The sequence below is a fragment of the Sciurus carolinensis genome, chromosome 4, assembly GCF_902686445.1.
Source record: "Sciurus carolinensis chromosome 4, mSciCar1.2, whole genome shotgun sequence".
Taxonomy (NCBI): Eukaryota; Metazoa; Chordata; class Mammalia; order Rodentia; family Sciuridae; genus Sciurus; species Sciurus carolinensis.
This window is the reverse complement of record NC_062216.1, coordinates 53,215,174-53,237,947: the sequence shown is the minus strand read 5'-3', so window position 1 is coordinate 53,237,947 and position 22,774 is coordinate 53,215,174. Positions and strand designations below refer to the sequence as shown.

General features: G+C 35.8%; 1 protein-coding gene across 1 annotated transcript in view; it reads left to right on the top strand.

Moving 5' to 3' along the window:
- Positions 1 to 22,774, top strand: part of LOC124982700 (disintegrin and metalloproteinase domain-containing protein 18-like) — a 132,597-nt gene that overhangs the window by 36,050 nt on the left and 73,773 nt on the right. The window contains exons 10-11 of the mRNA XM_047549666.1: positions 8,950 to 9,086; positions 17,727 to 17,910. Coding sequence (XP_047405622.1) covers positions 8,950 to 9,086; positions 17,727 to 17,910 — 321 coding nt within the window. The remainder of the gene's footprint in view (positions 1 to 8,949; positions 9,087 to 17,726; positions 17,911 to 22,774) is intronic.

Below are 22,774 nucleotides of genomic sequence, written 5' to 3'. Positions count from 1 at the left end.
TATAAACTAGAGCTAGGAAAACAAAGATAGGAAAATTGATTCCAATTAATGATTTAAAGCATTTGATGAAGTACATTTAGATGGGTTGAAGGTACAATGTTGGCTATTGTGTTAAAAATTATTATTCTAGTTAAGGAATTATTTATATGACCAAAGTTGACATCAGACTTGTTAATAGTATACCATATCAAGGTAATGAAAATTCTTGTTGATTCTTGAATTGAATTTCACTGAAGTTTGGACATTGAGTAGCTATCTGTCAGTCTTTGGCTGTAGATCTCTCCTGTAATCTCTCCAAAGTTGCAAGGGCACAGGAGCTAATTCCCTAGTTGCTTTGAACCCCCATACCAGAAGCTTCTGGTTTGTCAGCTCAGGGACCTGCAGCTGACTGCTGGGAGGATGCAGTGTTGTGAGTTGGCTGTTTCTATTGTGCAGAAGTTCAGGATGCAGGCTCTGAAGTTCTCCTGTGTTTGCTGTGGGTCACTGTGTACCTGTTCCCCTCTACTGGATCCTATTCACAGTAGTGAAGATCTTGATGGCTGTCTGTCAGCACAGGAACTCTGGTTGTGGGTGATCTGTGGTGTGTAGGTATCCCAGCTGACATCGTTCTCTGAGGTACTGTAGTGAAGGGTCTTCAGCGGTTCACCTGGGCTCTCATTTCCATTGCCCCAGGTTGATGATTCCCTCTGCTTGTTGTCTCATGCAAGGTTCTGCAAGTATACAAATAATGCCCTCTTTCTCTTGCCAGTTGTGATCATGGTTCAGATTGTACACCTGTTAAGACTGGGATCAGCCTCTTCCTGCTGAGTAGACTATGGAAATTTTCTGTTGGGTTTCTATGTCTGTAGATACTCCGGAAGCTTCCCACTGATAAGACCCTGTGAACCCAGGGCCTGTCTATAGGCTTCCTGCTTCCTTGGGGCTTCCCTAGGCCAACCCCCAGTGTCAGTGGTTGGGGATTTGTGAATGTGCTTTCCTCTGTTCAGGGCTGAAGCGGCTTCATTTTTGTCTCCACCTGACTTGAGTGAGTGGATGCTGCACAGAGCTCAGAGGGTCTAGGTGCACCTCCCAGCACAGATCCCCACCAGCTCATTAGTTCCCTTTGTTTGTAGTAAGGGGGAAGGAGAGAGGGTTTCAGTGATTTTTGGGTAGTAGTGGTCCTTCTTGAAGTTATTTCCGGGCAGATTCTTGAGAGATCCCACTGCAGGGTTCTTCCCTCTGGTGTAATTTGCAGTTGTCTGGGACAGGGAAGATGCCATGCTGATTTAAGGGGAGACCCCCGACTCAGTTTCCTTTCCACAATTCAGTTTTAAGCTGTTTGTCTATCATAAGGACCCTTCTATTACTGTCATGCTTTAAATTTTGTCTATCTTTCCAACAGGTTTTAAGTGGGTCAACCAAAGAGAATGTGCACTCCCCACCCACTTTCTCTCTCTGTTGTCCCTCCCCTTCTCATCCACAGGTTTGGGTTCTACATTAGGGCCCTCAGAGTTTGTTTTCTCTGAGTTTGTAAACTATCTTCCAGTCTCTCCGGGTCTCAGGCTACGTACTACTGAGTCTTAGAGTATTTTTTTTTTTCTTTTTGTCATCTTCTCTCAATTCTACTTTTCCTTTGCTGCCTCCTTTCTGTGTTGCAAGGAGATCAGGACTCACTGCCTAGATCACTTCCACCATCTTCTACATCCTGTTGAAATATTTTTTTTTAAATTCCTTTTTGGACTCAAGATAAAATTCTATAGATATGCTTCTATACATAGAAAAATCCTCATACTCCATAAAAAAATTATAAGACTCAACTTATATACAAATTCAATAAAATAGCAGGATAGAAAATCAACATACAAAAATGGTAGTTTTCTATATAGAAATAATGAACTTGCTGGAAAAAAATCAAGAAATAAATCCAGTTCACAATAGCTACTCTACAAAAAATAGGATATTTAGGAAAAAGCTAAAATAAAATATATCTGACAAACAATAAGCTACTAATAGAATAAAATTATAAAGGACCCAAAATTGGAAAGAAATCCTGTGGTCATGTAAAGAATCAATATTATTAAAATGACCATACTGGATCTAAGATGGCAGACTAGAGGGTGACTGCATCTCCCTTCACTCCAGAACTCAGGATTCAAGAAGGGGAGGTATTGAGAGACTCGGACCAACATAGAACTGTGGGGTGAGTCTCTCCCAGGGAGAAGCTCGCCAGGGCTGAAGGTCCGGACAGTGGGCAGCTTCTTGGAGCAGGGCAGGGCAGCGAGAGTCTTCCCCAAGCAGCCCTGCTCCCTCCGGCAGCAGGCGCAATCCATAGCCAGCTTCTAGGAGCAGGCCCGCCCAGTGAGAGCTTTTCCGGACAGAGCCAACCTGAAGCCCTGGACCCAGTGACAGGCCCCGGCCCGCAGGCAGCTTCTGGGACCAAGGCAGGACGGGAAGAGGCTTTCCCCGAGCATCCCGGCTCCCTCAGGCGGGGGCAGGCCCTGTCTATAGCCAGCTTCTAGGAGCAGGCCCACACAGTGAGAGGATTTCCACACAGAACCAGTCCCCAGCCCTGGACCCAGTAGCGGACTAGGGGCAGCTTTTTCGGAAGCACTGCATTATCAAGTTCCTCCAAGACTTCAGGCTACTGAAGGCTGGAGGTGATATACTGAAAATCTACAGGGACACTATAAGTCAATAGAGGAAATCTGTATATCTCAGAGTCCCACTGATATCTGACCAATATGAGAAAACAAGGGAAGAAAATGTCCCAAACAAACCTAGATACTATATCAATAAAACTCAATGACAGCACAGAAGAAGAAATGTCAGAAAGGGAGTTCAGAATGTACATAATTAAAACAATCAGGGAAGCAAAGGAGGAGATGAAAGAGCAAATGCAGGCATTGAAGGAGGAGATGAAAGAGCAAATGCAGGCATTAAATGATCGCACCAATCAACAGTTAAAAGACCAAATACGGGAAGCAAAAGATCATTTCAATAAAGAGTTAGAGATACTGAAAAAAACAAACAGAAATCCTTGAAATGAAGGAAACAATAAACCAAGTTAAAAACTCCATAGAAAGCATAACCAATAGGATAGAACACCTGGAAGATAGAACCTCAGACATTGAAGATAAATTATTTAGTCTTGAAAACAAAATTGACCAAACAGAGAAGATGGTAAGGAATCATGAACAGAATCTACAAGAATTATGGGATATCATGAAAAGGCCAAATTTAAGAATTATTGGGTTTGAGGAAGGCTTAGAGAAACAAACCAAAGGAATGAACAATCTATTCAATGAAATAATATCAGAAAAATTCCCTATTCTGAAGAATGAAATGGAAAACCAGGTACAAGAGGCTTGTAAGACTCTAAATATACAAAATTATAACAGACCCACACCAAGGCACATTATTATGAAAATACCTAACATACAAAATAAAGACAGAATTTTAAAATGACAATACTATCCTAAGCGAGCTATAGATCAATACAATTCCCATCGAAATTTGAATAATGTTCTTCATAGAAGCAAATACTTCTCAATATAAGACATACAAATGACCAACAAATACTTGAAAAAAATGCTCAGTTTCACTGATCATCAGAGAAATGCACATGAGAATCATGATGAGATATCATCTTACACCAGCAAAAGTTTCTATTATCAAAAAGACAAGAAATAACAAATGCTGATGAGAATGTGTAAAAAGTAACTCTCATACTGTGTTGGTGGAAATTAAACTTGTACAGACATAATGAAACACGGTATGGAGATTACTCAAAAAACTAAAAATAGAACTATTTCATGATCTAGCAATTCCACTACTAAGTATACACTCAAAGAAGATTAAATCTTTATGCCAAAAAAGTACTTGCACCTCCAATATTTTCAGCACTATTCACAATAGCCAAAATATGGAATCAACCCAAATGTCTTCATTGGATGAATGGATAAAGAAAATGTGCATATTTATGCACATGAATACTACTTAGCCATAGAATGGATGAAAGCTTGTCATTTGCAGCAATGTGGATCCAACTGGAGAATCTTACATTGAGTGAAATAAGCCAGACAGAGAAAAACAAACATCACATGTTCTCACTCATTTATGGAAATTAGTTAAGTCAACCTTGTAGAAGTATGGAACAGAACAGCAGTCACTAGAGACAGAGAAAGGTAGGGGGACGAGGGACAGAAAGAAATTGAGAGAGACTTTTAAGGATTGGGAAGGGCACCATGGAGGGGAGGAAAATGCAAACTGAGAGTAGAAGAATGGATAGACATGATCAATGCGCAGTGTATACATGTTTGGAAATATCACAGTGAATCCCATTAAGAAGAGAGTATTGTACTACTTACAACGAGCCTGGAAAGAAACTAAAATTCAAAATTTGAAGTAAAGTTTCTACTGAAGACATATCACTTTTTCACCATCATAAAGTCAAAAAACATAGTTTAAACGTGGGAGACATAATTGGGGATTGTTTGTACCTGTTTTCTGACCAACGTGTGATTCACCTTGGATAGTGTTCTGTGTGCACTTGAGAGAAATGTGCTATTGGGTGAAAAGTTTTACACACACACACACACACACACACACATACACAGCTCATTTGTAATAGTGTTGTTTAATGATATTCTTTCTTTCTTGGTTTTTAGAAAATGTGATATTGAAGTTTCCTACTATTATTGTATTGCTATTTCTTCCCTCAGTTCTGTCATTGTTTTGTACATTTAGATACTCTGATATTGGGTGGATGTTTGTTTATAATTATTATATTTTTTTGTGTTTATTCAACTGTTTTGTCATTACCTGAAGACTTTAATTATGTTTTGTGAAGTTTTGAAAATTCACTTCACCTGACAAACATGTAGTCACTTCTGCTCACTTTTGTTTAACATTTATTTGGAATGTCTCTTTCCCTTCACTTTAGGCTACATATGTCCCAAAATCTGACATGTCTTTTTTAGACAGCACATTCTGTTAATTATTGCCTTTCTTCTGTTTATTATTTCTTTTTTTTTTTTTCTTTCTCTCAACTGATGATTTTTGTTGTTGTGTAGGTGTGTTTTGATTCTTTTCTTTGCCTTTTGTATAAGTATTGTAAAATTTTTGTGGTTCTCATAGAATTTGTATGGAACAAATTCTATTTATAACAGTTTGTCTTAAGCTGATAACTTACTTCAGTTTGTTGTATAGAGAGTCATTTACACTTTTGTATGCTTTCATATTGCTGTTTAGGGTCTTCGTTTAAGCATGAAGAATTCCATTTAGTACTTCTTGAAAGGCGGGTCTAGTGGTGATGAATTCCCTGATTTTATGTTTGTCTGGGAAAGTCTTTATCACTCCTTCACTTTAAAAGACAGCTTTTACAGGTAAAGTATTCTTTGCTCTTTTTTTTATTTTAACACTTTGAATATATTATCCTCCTCTCTCCCAACTTGCAAGATTTCAACTATGAAATTCACTGAAAGTATTGTGAAAACCCTCTTGCTGTTTTCAAAATTCTCTTTCTCATTGACTTTTGGAAATTTATTATGTACCTTACTGTAGGGTTATTTTTGGTTCACTAGACTTGAATAGTAGGAGCTTCATGACTCAAACTTTACATTTATTTTACAAGATTTGAGAATATTTCTGTCATTATTTATTTAAATATGCTGTCCACTCTGTTTTTCTCTCTTTTCTGTCTGGTACTCCATGAAGTATTACAGGTACACTTGATGATGTCTGATAAATCCTATAGGTTTTTTCTCACTCTTTTATTTTTAAATTTGGTTTTTCCAACTGGATGATTTTAAATGATGTGTCTTCAGGTTCTTTCTTCCATTTCATTGAATATGATATTAAAGCTCTACTAAATTTTTCAGTTCAGTCATTGTATTTCTTGACTCCAGGATTTCTGATTCTTTTTAGTTTCTACTTCTTTATAAATGTTTAATTTTGTTTATGTATTGTTTTCCTGAGTTTGTTTAGTTTTCTGTGTTTTCATAGCTCACTAAGTTTCTGGAAGACCCTTATTTTGAATTCTTTGTCAAGGAGTTTATAAATTTATATCCCTTTGACATTATTGCTGCATCTCTATTAATTTCTTTGATGGAGTCATATTTTTCTGATTCTTCTTGACCTGAGTAGACTGACACTGATTGCCATGTATTTGAAGGATTAGTCACTTTATTTATGGTTCATGTGATGGCTTCAGCAGAGAACAACTTTCTCCAGTCAGCCTGGATAAAAATTTTAAAGATCTCACTAATGTAATTCATGAATGCACCCATTTCTCTCTTCTTCTGCTTTGCCAATCTAGAGCCATACTATGTGTTGATCACCCATCTCTTTTCCCCAGGATGGTGCACTGAGGTGCCAGGATGATGGGTGCACCTCTCCTGAAGGAGCACTCCGAGGGATATGCACCATCTCCACATTTTGAAAGGTCAAACCAGTTGTTGAGATCTACTGAGATATACATGCCTTCTGTCAAGTAGTAGGTTTAAAGGGCATATGTTGGCAATGGACCACATGGGACACCTGTTTCAGTCTCCTCTAGGCCACGGACTGGCTGTAGCTCTGGGTTAGCTAACTCATTAATAGGATCTTTGTAAATGTTGGCTTACTGGGTCCATGTGCCAGTTATTGAGATTTGCAGGCTGGCTGTGTGAGTTCCTGACCATTTTCTTTGTGCTTAGCAATCCTTGGGTGATCTAGTTCTGCCTGTACCCTCAGAAATCTGGGTGAGGCTAGAGAGAAAATCCTGTGGAAGTTGAATGCTTGTTTTGTTCTCTCTTTCTCTTGAAGGGGGTCTGAGACGACCTCTCCTAGGCTTAAAACTGTGTCACCTTGGGGGAGGGGAGGTTCAGGTGACAAGAAACTCTTCTTCTTATTACCCTTTTCACAGTGGCAATTCTGGGAACTCTTTCCCAACAGATTATAGGGCCTCTAAAGTGAACTCTGCAGCTATTAAAATTATAGCCAATGGATGGTTGTTTAATTGATATTTCTGTGGGAGAGTGAAAGTTAGGTCCACTTACGTCATCTTACTAATTCCTTTGATTTTTAAAAATTTGTCTTATCTGAAAATTCTCTTGTTTATATTTAGAACAGCAATTTTGTATTATGTTTACACCTGTAGTTTTTTTACTAATCTGTGTTGATGCTATTGCATGCCATCAGAAATATGGAGACAGAATTTAGAAGATCCTCACTCTGGATCTTTCCCTTTTCATATTTCCATATATCCAGAAGCTATCATTTACTCATATTCATATTTTACACTTTCCAGGCCAATAGGAAATTTTTTTTATGAATATACATGCCATGCCAATTCCCACTGTCTCCATGGTAAATATCACAAAAATTATACTCTCTACAATTATTTTCCTTTTGAGGCTGATTCCCAACTAAATAACTTTTCCAGCTTTGTTTAACTCTTAAGCATCATTGAGTAGCTGCATTTGTATCATGTACAAAGGAGCAAGAATTGTAGAGTTCAATTTCTTTATTACTTGAAGCAAATATTCAAGTGTATGCAAAAGATTCCAATATTCTACAAATTATTTGTATATTCACTTATTTTAATTACTTTTCTCTCTTCAAACACATCATATCTCTTTTTATGTACTGCATCTATATTGATTTCTTCTTTTTTATTACTTGTACTAATTATTTTTGTCATCTCATTTTCTTGTACAGTTTAACTAGGGTTATTTTATTTTGAGGGGATGTCTTATGCTACATGATTGTATCCTAGAGACTTATTTTTCAACTGGATAACTATAGAAGTAGAAGACTATGTCTCCCTCTCTCACCCAGCATTTAAAGTCCTGCTTCTGGTTTTTACATCTTACCCTAAAATCTGATGCCACGTAATGAGATCATCACTCATGTCCTGCTCTGCTTTAACCTCCTTTTTAATTCTAACACTGGCATATTTATTCTTAGGTATTGCAGGAAAGTACACCTATAAATGAATTTTTCTATATTGCTAAATTTGTTCTGTGTTTTCAGTCATACACCTCCTTATACATACACATAATATTTTTTTCTTTTTTCTAGGCATTACTTAAAATTTTCTACTATAAATTTCCATTCATATAGGAAAATTTGAGATGTTCTAATAATTTTTATAGTGATTAAAGAACATGTAAAATACCATTGTAATTAAATAACATGGAATAATATGTGATTTAAATATTATGAAATATAATATCATTCTGCTTTGCCACCAACGAATTTTAATCACTTTCCACCTCAAATTTCTTTACCATGGTTGTACCTGTATTCCTAGGTTCTGTACTGTCATTTCTTCCCTTCACTCAGACCACAACTTTTTAGCTGGTAGCCATTCAAGTACCTGCCCACGTTCATATTGCTGTGTCATTTCCCAAGCCTAATGTATTGGCACACATATCAATTGCACAAAGAGATTTTTGTAACTCTCTTATTTAAATACTTCACCTTAGACTCCTTAATAAATTTCTCCATTTAAGTACTTCATTTTATTCATAGTACTTTTAATGATATATTTATCGACAAGAAGTTTATTGTAGTTTTTGCTTTTGTTTTTCTCCCTTTATGTAAAATAAACTCTAGGTGTGGATACAGTCCATTATCCATACAGTGCCTGTCACATGAATACACTGAAATATTTTAATTTTATGAATTGATTAAAGTGAAGTGTTTTACTTTGCATCAGAAATAATGTGCTCAAAACTATAAAATCTGTGTGAACTATACTTTAAATTAGGTATGGTCACAGTTTACATTTTATACTGTTTCATTTTACTTAATCAGTAAAACAGCACCAATATACACATCAGTGAAAAATCAAAATAAATAATTATAAATTACACTTAACATAAAAAGTATTTAATTGTAAAGTTTTATAGAAGTAAAATGTTTCAAATTATTACTTGTTTTTGTGTTCTATTAAAATATTTTTCTCTTTAATTGCCTTTATTTTAGTATCCAGATGCTATAAGTTTGGAGGGATTTTCAGTTATTATAGCTCAACTGCTTGGCTTTAATATAGGATTAACCTATGATGACACCAATAATTGTTCTTGTCCAAGAGCTACATGCATAATGAATCATGAAGCAGTGTAAGCCCTTTTTTTTCTTAATTAATTTCACATACACGTTCATGAGCTTGTTTTTAAGATGTGATGAATTTTTAAATCTTCTCTATTTATCTTCATAAGTTGGAAAGGCATGCTATTTTCTTTCTACGTGACCTGAGAGTGTGGGAAGTGATATGTACTATTAAGATATTTTCACTCAAGGGAATTAGAGGGATAAACTTTTAAGTTGATGACAATATGAAATATTATGTAAACACATGAACTATTGCTTTTTTTGTTGTAGTCTTTGTTACCCAAGACAAAGATAACCTAACATTGCCCTTAATAATAAAATAGTACTGGAAACTTTGGCTGTTGTCCTGAGGGAAAGAAAAAGGAAGACAGATTTGATGAAGAAAAAACTGTCCTCAGTTTGTGATGTTATATTGCCACCTAGAAAAATCAACAGAATCAATATACAATTAGGATAATAGCAAAATAAAAATTCATTAGGTAAATGGATCTAGAAAAATAGTATGTATATACCAGCACTAAACACATTAGATGACTTACTATACTGTTATAAGTATATACTGTTAAGTATATACTGTTAAGTATATACTTACTATATTGTTATTCTTTCCAGTAAAGGTTTATAAATTCAGTACAGTTTATATCAATATTTTATATCACATTTAAATTACTTGATAAATTCTATGAGAGGTGATAAAGTGGAGATGGTAAATAGGGGCAATATTTTTCAGAGTATGAGCTGGAATTTGTGATCAAAGGAAGGAATTTTTTATATGGAAGACAGTATCTATACCATCTCTAGACAGGGAAAAATAAAGAGAATATAGAAGCAATAATGTCAGACATCAGAATTAAGAGTAAAATTACAATAAATAGTAGAGGATAGAAGCTGTAGTGTATAATAGAGAGGCTTGGTCTTATTAGGACTGGGTACATTTAAGAATTGTGATGGAGGTTAGGAGAATAAATATGTACAGAGATATGTAGTTGGATTAATGAAGGTGTAAAGGTGAAGGCAGTTTCCTCTGATAGAAAACTAAGAGCTAGGTATGTAAGATCTCTGATGGAAAGTATGAAACAGTTGTTTTGGAGACTGGAAATTGAACTGCTTTAGGAAACATGATAGGAATGCTGACCATTTCAAAAACTTCAAATTTGTGATATAAACAATGTGAATTCAAACAGCATGGTTGGTGCTTTTGTTGGTCTACTTTCAGTTTTTGAGTTGCATATGCAGTGAAAAGGGAGAGTTAAGTTTTGTCAAATTAAAGTCTATGGGATTCAGAAAGAGATCTGTAGTATAATCTGCTTTCTCCTGAAATAATTGTATTTCATAATTTTTTCCCCCACACATGGAACTTTGTTTGAGAAATCAATGTATTTTGAGACAAGTGCCCTAGCTGACCTTATTCAAATGGTCTTTTAGACCAGGATGGTGATCTAATCCACAAAAAAATGAATTGTGTTATATTTTTTTTCATTTGTCTATCAAAATAGTGTACCAAGTATATACATATAGTCATGCCTCACATAATGACTGTCCATCAACAATAAACTACTTATACTACAGTAGTCCCATAAGACCATGTCACCTCGTAATGTTGTAGCCATCTTAGTTTGGAAAAGTAAACTTTGTGTTTGAATAATGACAAAAATCACATAATGATGCATTTCTCAGAATGTGACATATGACTAATAATTTTTTCCATCCTTAAATTAGTGTCTTAGTTCATTTTCTGTTGCTAATAACACAGATGGTAAATTTTACAGAAAATAAGTTTATTTTAGCTCACAGTTCTGGGTCACTGTTGAGGGGAAACATTGGTGGATGGCTTTCCTGAAGGCAAAGTCCTGAGGCATGTAGGTCATCACATGGCAAGAAACAGGAAATCTCAGCCCATGTTGCAGATGCCCGAAGGTCTTTGCTCTGGGCACTGCTGCTGTTGATGCTGTGGCAGATGCTCAGAGGTCTGTTGCCTTCCGTGCTGCCTCAGACACTGCCTCGGATGCCTGGAGGTCTTTTCTCCAGGTGTGGCTGCCATCTACTCTGCTGCTACCGCCGCTGCTCCTGCCACCAAAGCCATTGTCACCAAAGCTGTTGCCACTCCCCAGAGGTCAACTGGAGTTCTTCTCCCTGGGTGCTACTGCAGCTACAGCCACAGCTGTCACCACCACCATGCTGCTGCAGACCCCCCCACCTGCTGCTGCCCCTGTCTGGGGACATTGGCCAGGATCTGGATGTTCAGTGTTGGGGTGCCTGCTGGTTTGCCTGCGTCTGGGGTCTTCCTCCTGGGAGTATTGGTGGCCTCCATCTAGTTAATGTTTCTCAGGACTGCTCATCCTTGGTGGTCTCTCTCCAAATTCCAGTGGCACTGAGATCTTGGGACTACAATGAGGCTGAACCCAGAACATCTGACTCCCACATTGGTGGTAGCGACTGGGTCTGCCAGGGCTGGTCTGGGTCAGGTGGTTTTGTGGGAAGTCAAAGACAGGATTGAGAAGCTTGTAAACTCCAACAGAGACAGTTGTTCAATTTTCCATCAAGATTTATGTTATTTTCGTTTTTTTCTTCTCTAACATCTCCATATATGGAGCAAAGTATTTTTCATGCATCAGTTTATTGAGGATGGTGGTTTTGCAGTTCTGCTGTATATTCTTATATTTTTAATTTTTTTCTCTTTATATGTATTCTTTCTGTTTTCCTGGATTCCCTTTCTAACTTTTCTCCACCTAACAACAAACTTCTGTTAGTTCCTCTTCCACTCTTCCTGTGGATTTTTTCTTCTGGCTTCTCTTTCTCCCTCATGAACTTCATGTCCTGCACTATTTCTGTTCTCTCTTTGTCTACTGTATGAGATTGTAAATCTTCCTGGCAAATTTTCTGTTTATATTGTGGACAGTGATTGAACTCATCCTTGCTGTTTATAGCAAAAGGGCAGTGGGCACCTTAGTGGGAGCTATTAGATTTAATACTGTATGTTGTTTGCACTGGATGCTGTTGATATTGGTCTCCCTCTTAAAGGTCGGGTACCAGAAATCTTCAGGGACAATACAGGTCTATAGGGTAGAATCTGTACTGCACCAGACCCATACAACTACATGGGAAAACACACAAGCAACATGAAAAAACAAGGGAACAAAGGGCCCCAAACAAACCAAGATATCCCAATAAAAGACTCCACTGACAACACAGAAGAAATGTTCAGGAGGAGTTCAGAATGTACATAGTTAAACTGATCTGCAAAGTAAAGGACGGTATAAAGAATAAAGTCAAAGAGAAAACACAGGAAGTGAAAGAACACTTCGATAAAGTGTTAGAGATTGTGAAAAAAAAAAAAAGCAGAAATCCCCAAAATAAAGGAATCAATAAACCAAATTATAAATTCAATGGAAAGTATCACCAACAGACTAGACCATTTGGAAGACAGAACCTCAGACAATGAAGACAAAATATTTAATATTGAAAAAAAGTTGACTATGCAGAGAAGATAGTAAGAATTCATGAAAAGAACTTCCAAGAACTATGGAATAACATGAAAAAACCAAGTTATTGGGATAGAGGAAGGAGTATAGATACAAACCAAAGTAATTCACAATCTTTTCAATGCAATAATAACAGGAGATTTTCCAAACATAAAGAATGAAATGGAAAATCAAATACAGAAGGCTTACCGGACCCCAAATATACAAAATTACAGCAGACCCACACCAAGACACATTATAATGAGAATGACTAAAATACAGATTAAGGATAAAATCTTAGAGACCGTGAGAGAAAAAAAGCAAATTATGTAGAGGGGAAAACCAATTCGCATCTCAACTGATTTCTCAAAACAGATCCCTGAAGTTAGGAGGTCATGGAACAACGTATTTGAAGCTGTGAAAGAGTGGATGCCAACCAAGAATTTTATATCCAACAAAATTAAGTTTCAGAGTTGAAGATGAAATAAAAATGTTCCATGATAAACAAAAGTTCAAAAAATTCACAATTAGAAAGTCTGCACTACAGAATATTCTCGACAAAATATTCCATGAAGATGAAGTGGGAAAAAAAAGTGAAAATCAGCAAAGGGAGGAACTACACTAAAGGAATAGTCAAAGGAGAAACTAAATAAAATTAAATCCAGAAAGAAACCAAAATGACCAGGAATACAAATCATATCTTGAATGTTAATAACCTTGAATGTTAATAGCCTAAACCTATCGATCAAAGCATAGACTTGACTATTGGATTAAAAAATAAGACCAAACAATATGCTGTCTCCAAGAGACATGCCTTATAGGTAAAGACAGCCACAGACTGAAAGAGAAAGGATGGGAAAAAACATATCACTCATATGAAATTGCATAAACAAGCAGGAGTTTCCATCCTCATATCAGATAAAGTGAACTTCAAGTCAAAGTTAATCAGAATGGTCAAAAATGATCATTTCATTCTACTGAAAGGAATTATACATCAGCAAGACATAAGGATTGTAAATATTTATGCCCCAAACAATGCAGTATCTATGTACATCAAACAAACCCTTCTCTCTCAATACTGGACAGATCTTCTAAACAAAAACTAAATAAAGAAACTATAACTAAATAATGCAATCAATAATTTAGAATTAACAGACATATATAGAATATTTCATCCATCAATGAGTGAATGCACATTTTTCTCAGCAGCACATGCTTCCTTCTCTAAAATAGACCATATCTTATGTCTCAAAGCAACTCTTAGGAAATACAAAAAATGGAGAGAATACCCTGCATTCTATCAGATGATATGGACTGAAATTAGAAATCAACAATAAAAAAAATAGAAGCTACTCTAACACATGGAGACTAAATAATACAGTATTGAATGACAAATGAATAGTAGAAGAAATAAAGGATGAAATGAGAAAATACATAGAGGTAAATGAGAATACTAGTACAACATACCAAAATCTCTGGGACACTATAAAGGGCAGTACTAAGAAGAAAGTTCATTGCACTGAGCTCATTTTTTAAAAGAATAAAAAGTTAACAAATAAATGACCTAACATTACATCTCAAAGCTCTAGGAAAAGAAGAACAAATCAACACCAAAAACAGTAGAAGACAGGAAATAATTAAAATCAGAGCTGAAATCAATGATATTGAAACAAAAGAAACAATTGAAAAAATTGACAAAACAAAAACATTGGTTCTTTGAAAACATCAATAAAATTGATAAACTCCTAATGAAGAAAAAAAGAGAGAAAACCCAAATTACTAAAATATGTGATGGAAAAGGAAATATCACAACAGACACAGTTGAAATACAGAAAATAATTAGAAACTTTTGAAATTTATATTCTAATAAAATAGAAAATATTGAAGACATTGACAAATTTCTAGAGGCATATGATCTACCTAAACTGAATCAGGAGGTCACACGAGATTTGAACAGACCAATTTCAAGTAATGAAATAGAAAACACCATCAAAACCCTACCAATTAAGAAAAGCCTGGGACCAGACAGAGTCTCAGCCAAGTTATACAAGACACTCAAAGAAGAGTTAACACCAATACTTTTCAGATTTTTCCATGAAATAGAAAAGGAGGGAACCCTTTCAAATTCATTCTATGAGGCTAATATCACCCTGATACCAAAACCAAAGAAACATCAAGGAAAGAAAACTTCAGACCTATATTCCTGATGAATATAGATGCAAAAATTCTCAGTAAAATTCTGGTGAATCACACACAAAAACATATTAAAAAGATAGTGCACCATGATCAAGTGGGGTTCATTTCAGGGATGCAAGTTGGTTCAACATATGGAAATCAATAAACATAATTATCACATCAATAGACTTAAAAACAAGAATCATATAATCATTTCAATACAAGCAGAAAAAACATTTGACAAAATACGGCACCCCTTCATGTTTGAAACACTAGAAAAACTAGGGATAGGAGGAATATATCTCAACATTGTAAAAGCCATATATTCTAAACCCAAGGCCAATATAATTCTAAATGGAAAAAATTTGAAAGCATTCCTTCTAAAGACTGAAACAAGACAAGGATGCCCTCTTTCACCACTTTTATTCAACATTGTCCTTGAAACTCTAGACAGAGCAATTAGAAGAAATTAAAATATATAAATAGGTAAAAAAAGGACTCAAACTATCACTATTTGCCAATGATCCAAAAAAATTCCACCAAAAACTTCTAGAACTAATAAATGAATTCAGCAAAATAGCAGGATATGAAATCAATACCCATAAATGTTATATGTATTTATAACAGTAATGAATACACTGAAAGAGAAATAAAGAAAACTACTCCATTAACAGTAGCCTCAAAAAAAAAATTAAAATACTTAGGAATCAATCTAACAAAAGAGGTGAAAGATCTCTACAATGAAAACTACAGAACACTGAAGAAAGAAATTAAAGATTTTAGAAGATAAAAAGACTTCCTGTACTCCTGGATAGGCAGAATTAATATTGTCAAAATGGCCATATTACCAAAAGTGTTATACAAATTTAATGCAATTCCTATTAAAATCCCAATGACATTCTTCATAAAACTAGAAAAATCAATCATGAAATTCATCTGGAAAAAAAAGAGGCCCAGAATACCCAAAGCAATCCTCAGCAAGAAAAGTGAAGCAGGAGACATCAGAACACCAGACCTCAAACTGTACTACAGAGTTATAGTAATAAAAGCAGCATGGTATTGGTACCAAAACAGACACATAGACCAGAGGTACAGAATAGAAGACACAGAGAAAAAATACAGGTATCTCATACTAGACAAAGATGCCAAAAACATTCACTGGAGAAAAGATAGCCTATTCAACAAATGGTGCTGGGGAAAATGGAAAGCCACATATCACAAAATGAAATTAAACCTGTATCTCTCAGGCTGCACAAAACTTAACTCAAAGTTGATGAAAGACTTAGGCACTAGAACAGAAGAAATATTGGTCCAAATAGAAGAAAAATTGGTCCAAATCTTTACCATGTTGGCCTAGGATCTGACTTCCTTAACAAGACCCCTAAAGCTCAAGAAGTTAAATCAAGAATAAATAAATAGGATGGATTCAAACTAAAAAGCTTCTTCTCAGCAAAAGAAATAATGTGAAGAGAGAGCCTAGAGAATGGGAGAAAATCTTTACCACATGCACCTCAGAGCACTAATCTCTAGGATATATAAAGAACTCAAAATCTTAACACCAAAAAACAAATACCCAATCCATAAATTAGCTAAGGAACGGAACAGACACTTCACAGATGAAATAAAATCAATCAAAGAATATATAAAAAGATGTTCAACATGTCTAGCAATTAGAGAAATGCAAATCAAAATTACTCTAAGATTTCATCTCCCTCTAGTCAGAATGGCTATTATCAAGAAAATAAGCACCAATAAATGTTGGTGAGGATATGGGGGAAAAGATACACTCATACATTGATGGTGAAAATGCAAAATGGTGCAACCATAATGCAAAGTGGTATGGAGATTTCTCAGAAAACTTGGAATGGACCCACCATTTTACCCAGTTATCCCACTCCTCAGTTTATACTCAAAAGACTTAAAATGAGCATACTACAGTGATGCAGCCATGTCAATGTTTATAGCAACTCAACTCACAATAGCTAAACTATGGAACCAACCAAGGTATCCTTCAACAGATGAACGGATAAAGAAAGTGATATATATATATATATATATATATATATATATATATATATACACATATATACACACAATGGAGTATTACTCAACTTTAAAGAAGAATGAAATTCCAGCATTTGCTGGTAAATGAATGGAGCTAGAAAATATCATACCAAGCAAAATAAGCCAAACCCAAAAAACCAAAGACTGAATGTTTTCTCTGATATGTGGATTCTAATTCACAATAAGAGGGGGGATAGGGAATAAATAGAGTTACTTTATATGAGGTACAGAGCAGTGAAGGGATGATAAGTGGTATGGGGGTAGGAAGGATAGTAGACTGAAACAGACATTATTACTTCATGTACATATTTGACTGCATGACTGATATGATCCTACAATATGTACAATCTAAAATAAGAAATTACACTCCACTTACGTATGATCTATCAAAATGTATAAATGACTTCTACTGTCAGCCATAACTAATTAGATCAAATAAAAAATAAAAAAAACAGGAAGTCTCTCTCTCTCTCTCTCTCTCTCTCTCTCTTTCTCTTCTTCTCCCTCCCTCCCTCTTATGGTCTCTTGCTTTTCTCAGAAAGCCACCAGTGTTCAATCATGGTGGCTCCACTCTGGTGACTAATTTAATTTTAACGCCCTTTCAAAGGCCCCAATTCTAAATACCATAGTCAAATTAAGCTTGCACCTGCTTAATAACTTACAATGGGTATTAAAAGGCAAGATGATTTCATAAGGAGCAAAACATATTCAAACCAAAGTTTTGGGGGAAAATAATAAAGTTAAGCAATATTGAAATTAAAATTTATTTATTTAATTAAAATTAAAATTATGGTGATTTAATCTCTGCTAAGATATAAATTTTTTTATTTGAGTCATCCTATGAGTTATATTTTGTATATTTGTATACAAATTTGCATGGAATGTTGTATATATGAAAATATTTTATTAGCAAGGTTTGTTTACCTGAGGAATATTATTTCATTTTAGGAGATCCAGTGGTATGAAGATTTTTAGCAATTGTAGCATGAATGAATATAGGCATTTTATTTCAAAATTTGGGACTCCATGTCTTCAGGCCCTTTCATATTTGCAACCATTATATCAAAATCAACCAGTGTGTGGTAATGGAATTTTGGAACCTAATGAAGAATGTGACTGTGGTAATGAAGAGGTAAGCAATAAATTTGAAGTTTCACCACAATTTTTACATTTCTAACAAATATAAAACATGCTTCTCATGGTATATACAGAATGATATATGCACTATGTCTTCAATTAATAACAGATCTGAAAATGAAGATAAATTTAAATCAATCCCTTTCCAACACTTCTTCAATTGAGAAGATGTGTGTCATGAAGGCTTAGTTAGCAAAGCTGTTGCAAATCATGTCTTTAGATAGGTTTTGAAAAAAAAAAAAAGGATAAATTAAGTCCTTGTTAGCTACTATTCAAATCCTAAGTCATGTGGCTTCATTCTTTGTTTTCTATACAAACATTGGTGAAATTTGATCTAAATTTTCCCTATCTTCTTGTGGTTGCATGAATTTCTGAACATTGTAATGGGTTTATTTAATCATTCTCAAACATTCCTGAAATTATGAGGTTTTGAATGATCAAATTTTTTTCTATTTTTTCATCACTTGATTACAGTTCCGTCAATCAGATTTGGGTGTACACTACTCTCAACAAGTGGGACCACATATTTAGTCTATTATAAACATCATTGTTCCAAAATATTTAACAATTCCCCTCATTTATCCAAAATAAAGTCTCTTCATGATTTTTCCCCTACCAGTTTCATGAATTCTTTCCCCTTACAAAAAAAGTCGACGACCGAGGATGGGCGCCATCACTGATTGGTCGCAGTCGAGGAGCCAGTTGGTGGGTGAGTCAGGCTGCCTGCATCTCTGAGGTAGCAGGTGGGCACCCAACTCACCTGCCTTGGGGAGCTAGGAGGCGGGCAGCCAACTCGCCCAACCACCAGGCCAAGGTCTGTCGCCATTGCGGAGCAAGCCGACAGAGGAGCCAGCCGCCTGCATCGTGGAGCTAGCCAGAGGCTTCTTTATAGGCTGTTACAGGCATTTTGAATTAATCCTGAGGGCGTGGCCATTATCATCGGAAGGGCAGCTCCATTCCTGAGACACCTACAGGATGTTAGAGGACCTTTGACAAGACCCAAGAGTCAAGAAGAGGAGGTATTGAGAGACTCGGGGCCAACTCAGAGCCACCAGGTGTGTCTCCCACTGGTCGGGTTCCCCGGATGGGGCAGTAGTCCTGAAATGCAGGGAACTTTGTGGAGTAGAGTGGCCCAGTGAGACTACCTGCTGGAGTCAAGAACCCAGTCAACCAGGAGCATTGCAGAGGAGGGCCGCTCAGCGAAAGACTTCAACACAGAGTGAGGGTCTGAGGCCCAGGCGGTAGCTCCGGTCCCCAGGGAGCATAGCAGAGGAGGGCTGCTCAGTGAGAGAGTCCCTCAGGGCCAGGCTCCCCAGCCCAGGTGGTAGGTCAGGACACCTGGGAACATCACAGAGGACTTCCCAGTCCAGGTGGTAGTTCTGGACCCAAGGGAAATTCTCAGAGGAGAGCTGTCAGCAAAGCTTGCCCACCGAGTGAGTCTTCCCCGCTGGTTGAGGAGTTCCCACCAGGGCAGTAGAACCAGAGACATAGGCCCAGATCAGATGTGCCCCAGTCTGCAGTCTAGTCCCCTTTCGACTGACCTTCAGTCAACAAGTGGAGATGCCTATGCCCACTGAGAGGGAATATACCCCACCTGAAGGCCACCACCCCTAGAGGGGCAGCTTCCTAGTGGAGCACCGCATTATCAAATTCCTCCAAGACTTCAGGATACTGAAGGCTAAGTGGTCAGTTACTGGAAATCTACAGAGACAGTATTAGTAAGTAGAGGAAATCTGCAATATCCCAGAGTTTCACTACTAGAGGAGTAGATACCTGAGCAATATAAGAAAACAAGGGAAGAAAATGTCCCAAACAAACCTAGACAGTATAGCAATAAAATCCAATGAGAGCATGGCAGAAGAAATGTCAGAAAGGAAGTTCAGAATGTACATAATTAAAACGATCAGAGACCCAAATGAGGAGATGAAAGAGCAAATGCAGGCATTGAATGAGGAGATAAAAGAGCAAATGCAGGCATTGAATGATCGCACCAATCCAGTTAAAAGAGCAAATACAGGAAGCAAAAGATCATTTCAATAAAGAGTCAGAGATATTGAAAAAAAAAAAATTCTTGAAATGAAGGAAACAATAAACCAAATTAAAAACTCCATGGAAAGCATAACCAATAGGATAGAACACCTGGAAGACAGAACCTCAGACATTGAAGACAAAAAATATTTAATCTTGAAACAAAAGTTGACCAAACAGAGAAGATGGTAAGAAATCATGAAAAGAATCTATAAGAATTATGGGATATCATGAAAAGGCCAAATATGAGAATTATTGGGATTCAGGAAGACACAGAGAAACAAACCAAAGGAATGAACAATCTATTCAATGAAATAATATCAGAAAATTTCCCACATCTGAAGAATGAAATGGAAAACCAGGTACAAGAGGCTTATAGGACTCCAAATACACAAAATTAAAACAGACATACACCAAGGCACATTATAATGAAAATACCTAACATACAAAATAAAGACAGAATTTTAAAGGCTGCGAGAGAAAAGAATCAAATTACATTCAGGGGGAAACCAATACGGATATCAGCAGATTTTTCAATCCAGACCCTGAAAGCTAGAAGGGCCTGGAACATTTTTCAAGCCCTGAAAGAAAACGAATGCCAACCAAGAATCTTATACCCAGCAAAACTTACCTTCAGATTTGACAAGGAAATAAAACTCTTCCATGATAAACAAAAGCTAACAGAATTTACAAAAGGAAAACTGGCATTGCAGAATATTCTCAGCAAAATATTCCATGAGGAAGAGATAAAAAAACAACAATGTAAATCAGCAAAGGGAGGAACTACCCTAAAGGGACAGCCAAATAAAGGAGAAACCAAGTTGTGTAAAAAAAACAAAACAAAACAAAAAAAGAGCCAAATGACCAGGAATACAAATCATATCTCAATAAAACCCTGAATGTTAATGGCCTGAACTCATCAATCAAAAGACATAGACTAGCAGATTGGATTAAAAAGAAAGACCCAACAATTTGCTGCCTGTAAGAGACTCATCTCATAGAAAGAGACACCCACAGACTAAAGGTGAAAGGATGGGAAAAAATATACCATGCACATGGACACAGCAAAAAAGCTGGAGTATCCATCCTCATATCACATAAAGTGGACTTCAAGCCAAAGTTAGTAAGAAGGGATAAACAAGGACATTTTATACTGCTTAAGGGAAGCATAAATCAGAAAGGCATAACAATCATAAATATATATGCCTCAAAGAGTGGCTCATCCACATACATCAAACAAATCCTTCTCAATTCCAGAAAAAAAATAGACCACAACACAATAATACTAGGTGATTTTAACATGCCTCTCTCACCACAGGACAGATCTTCCAAACAAAAATTGAACAAAGAAACCATAGATCTCAATAACACAATCAATAATTTAGAGTTAACATACATTTATAGAATATGCCATCTAACAAAGAGCGAATACACTTTCTTCTCAGCAGCACATGGATCCTTCTCTAAAATAGACCATATTTTATGCCACAAAGCTAATGTTAGCAAATACAAGAAGATAGAGATACTATCTTGTATTCTATCATATCATAATGGATTGAAATTAGAAATAAATGACAGAATAAAAAAAAGAAACTTCTCCAATACCTGGAGATTAAAAAATACACTATTATATGATGAATGGATAACAAAAGACATCAGGAGGGAAATAAAAAAATTCTTAGAAGTAAACGAGAACAAAGACACATCATATCAAAATCTCTGGGAAACTATGAAAGCAGTACTTGGAGGAAAATTTATTTCATGGAGTTCAATCAATAAAAGAAGAAAAATCAACAAATAAATGACCTAACACTACAGCACGAAGTCCTAGAAAAAGAAGAACAGAGCAACATCAAAAGTAGTAGAGGACAGGAAATAGTTAAAATCAGAGCTGAAATCAACAAAATTGAAACAAAAGAAACAATCAAAAAAATTGAAAATATAAATAGTTGGTTCTTTGAAAAAATAAACAAAATTGATAAACCTTTAGCCACACTAACAAAGAGAAGAAGAGAGAAAACCCAAATTACTAAAATTTGGAATGAAGAAGAAAATATAACAGACAGGAGTGAAATACAAAACATAATTAGAAGCTACTTTGAAAATCTATACTCCAACAAAATAGAAAATCTCGAAGACATCAGCAGGTTTCTAGGGACATATGAATTACCTAACCTGAACCAGGAGGACATACACAATTTATTTATTTATTTATTTATTTATTTATTTATTTATTTATTATTATAAGTATTTAATTTTATGTACATATTTTACTATATGTATTACTAATGCAATACTATGATTATTTTCATATCATATGATATAATAAAATGTTTTATGATATAATAATTTATAATAATGTAACACTAAAATAAAAATTCCAGTTAGTGAACATTTGATATAGGCTAGATAATTTTGCATAACCTATATCACAATAAGTCTTTTAAATGGATCTATTATTTCTGTTTTTAGATGAGGAAACTGAGGCACAATGTAGTTAAATAATTTGCCCAGTCACAACCATAAGTAATAGCAGAAAGGTTATTTGTTACTCACTGGTGACTATATGTTGGTAACTACTATCACATCTGTTAATTCTTCAGCTACAGAGTCACATTCTCCTGCAATCAGGTCTCACTCTTGCCTACATGGGTCTGCCTCCTGCTCCTGAACAATACTTCTGTAGACATTGAACAGATACCTCAGCCCTTCATTATTCACAGGCATGTCATCTGCATTCCAGGCTTGTTTTCCTGACATACACAATTTAAATAGATCAATTTCAAGTAATGAAATAGAAGAAGTCATCAAAAGCCTACCAACAAAGAAAA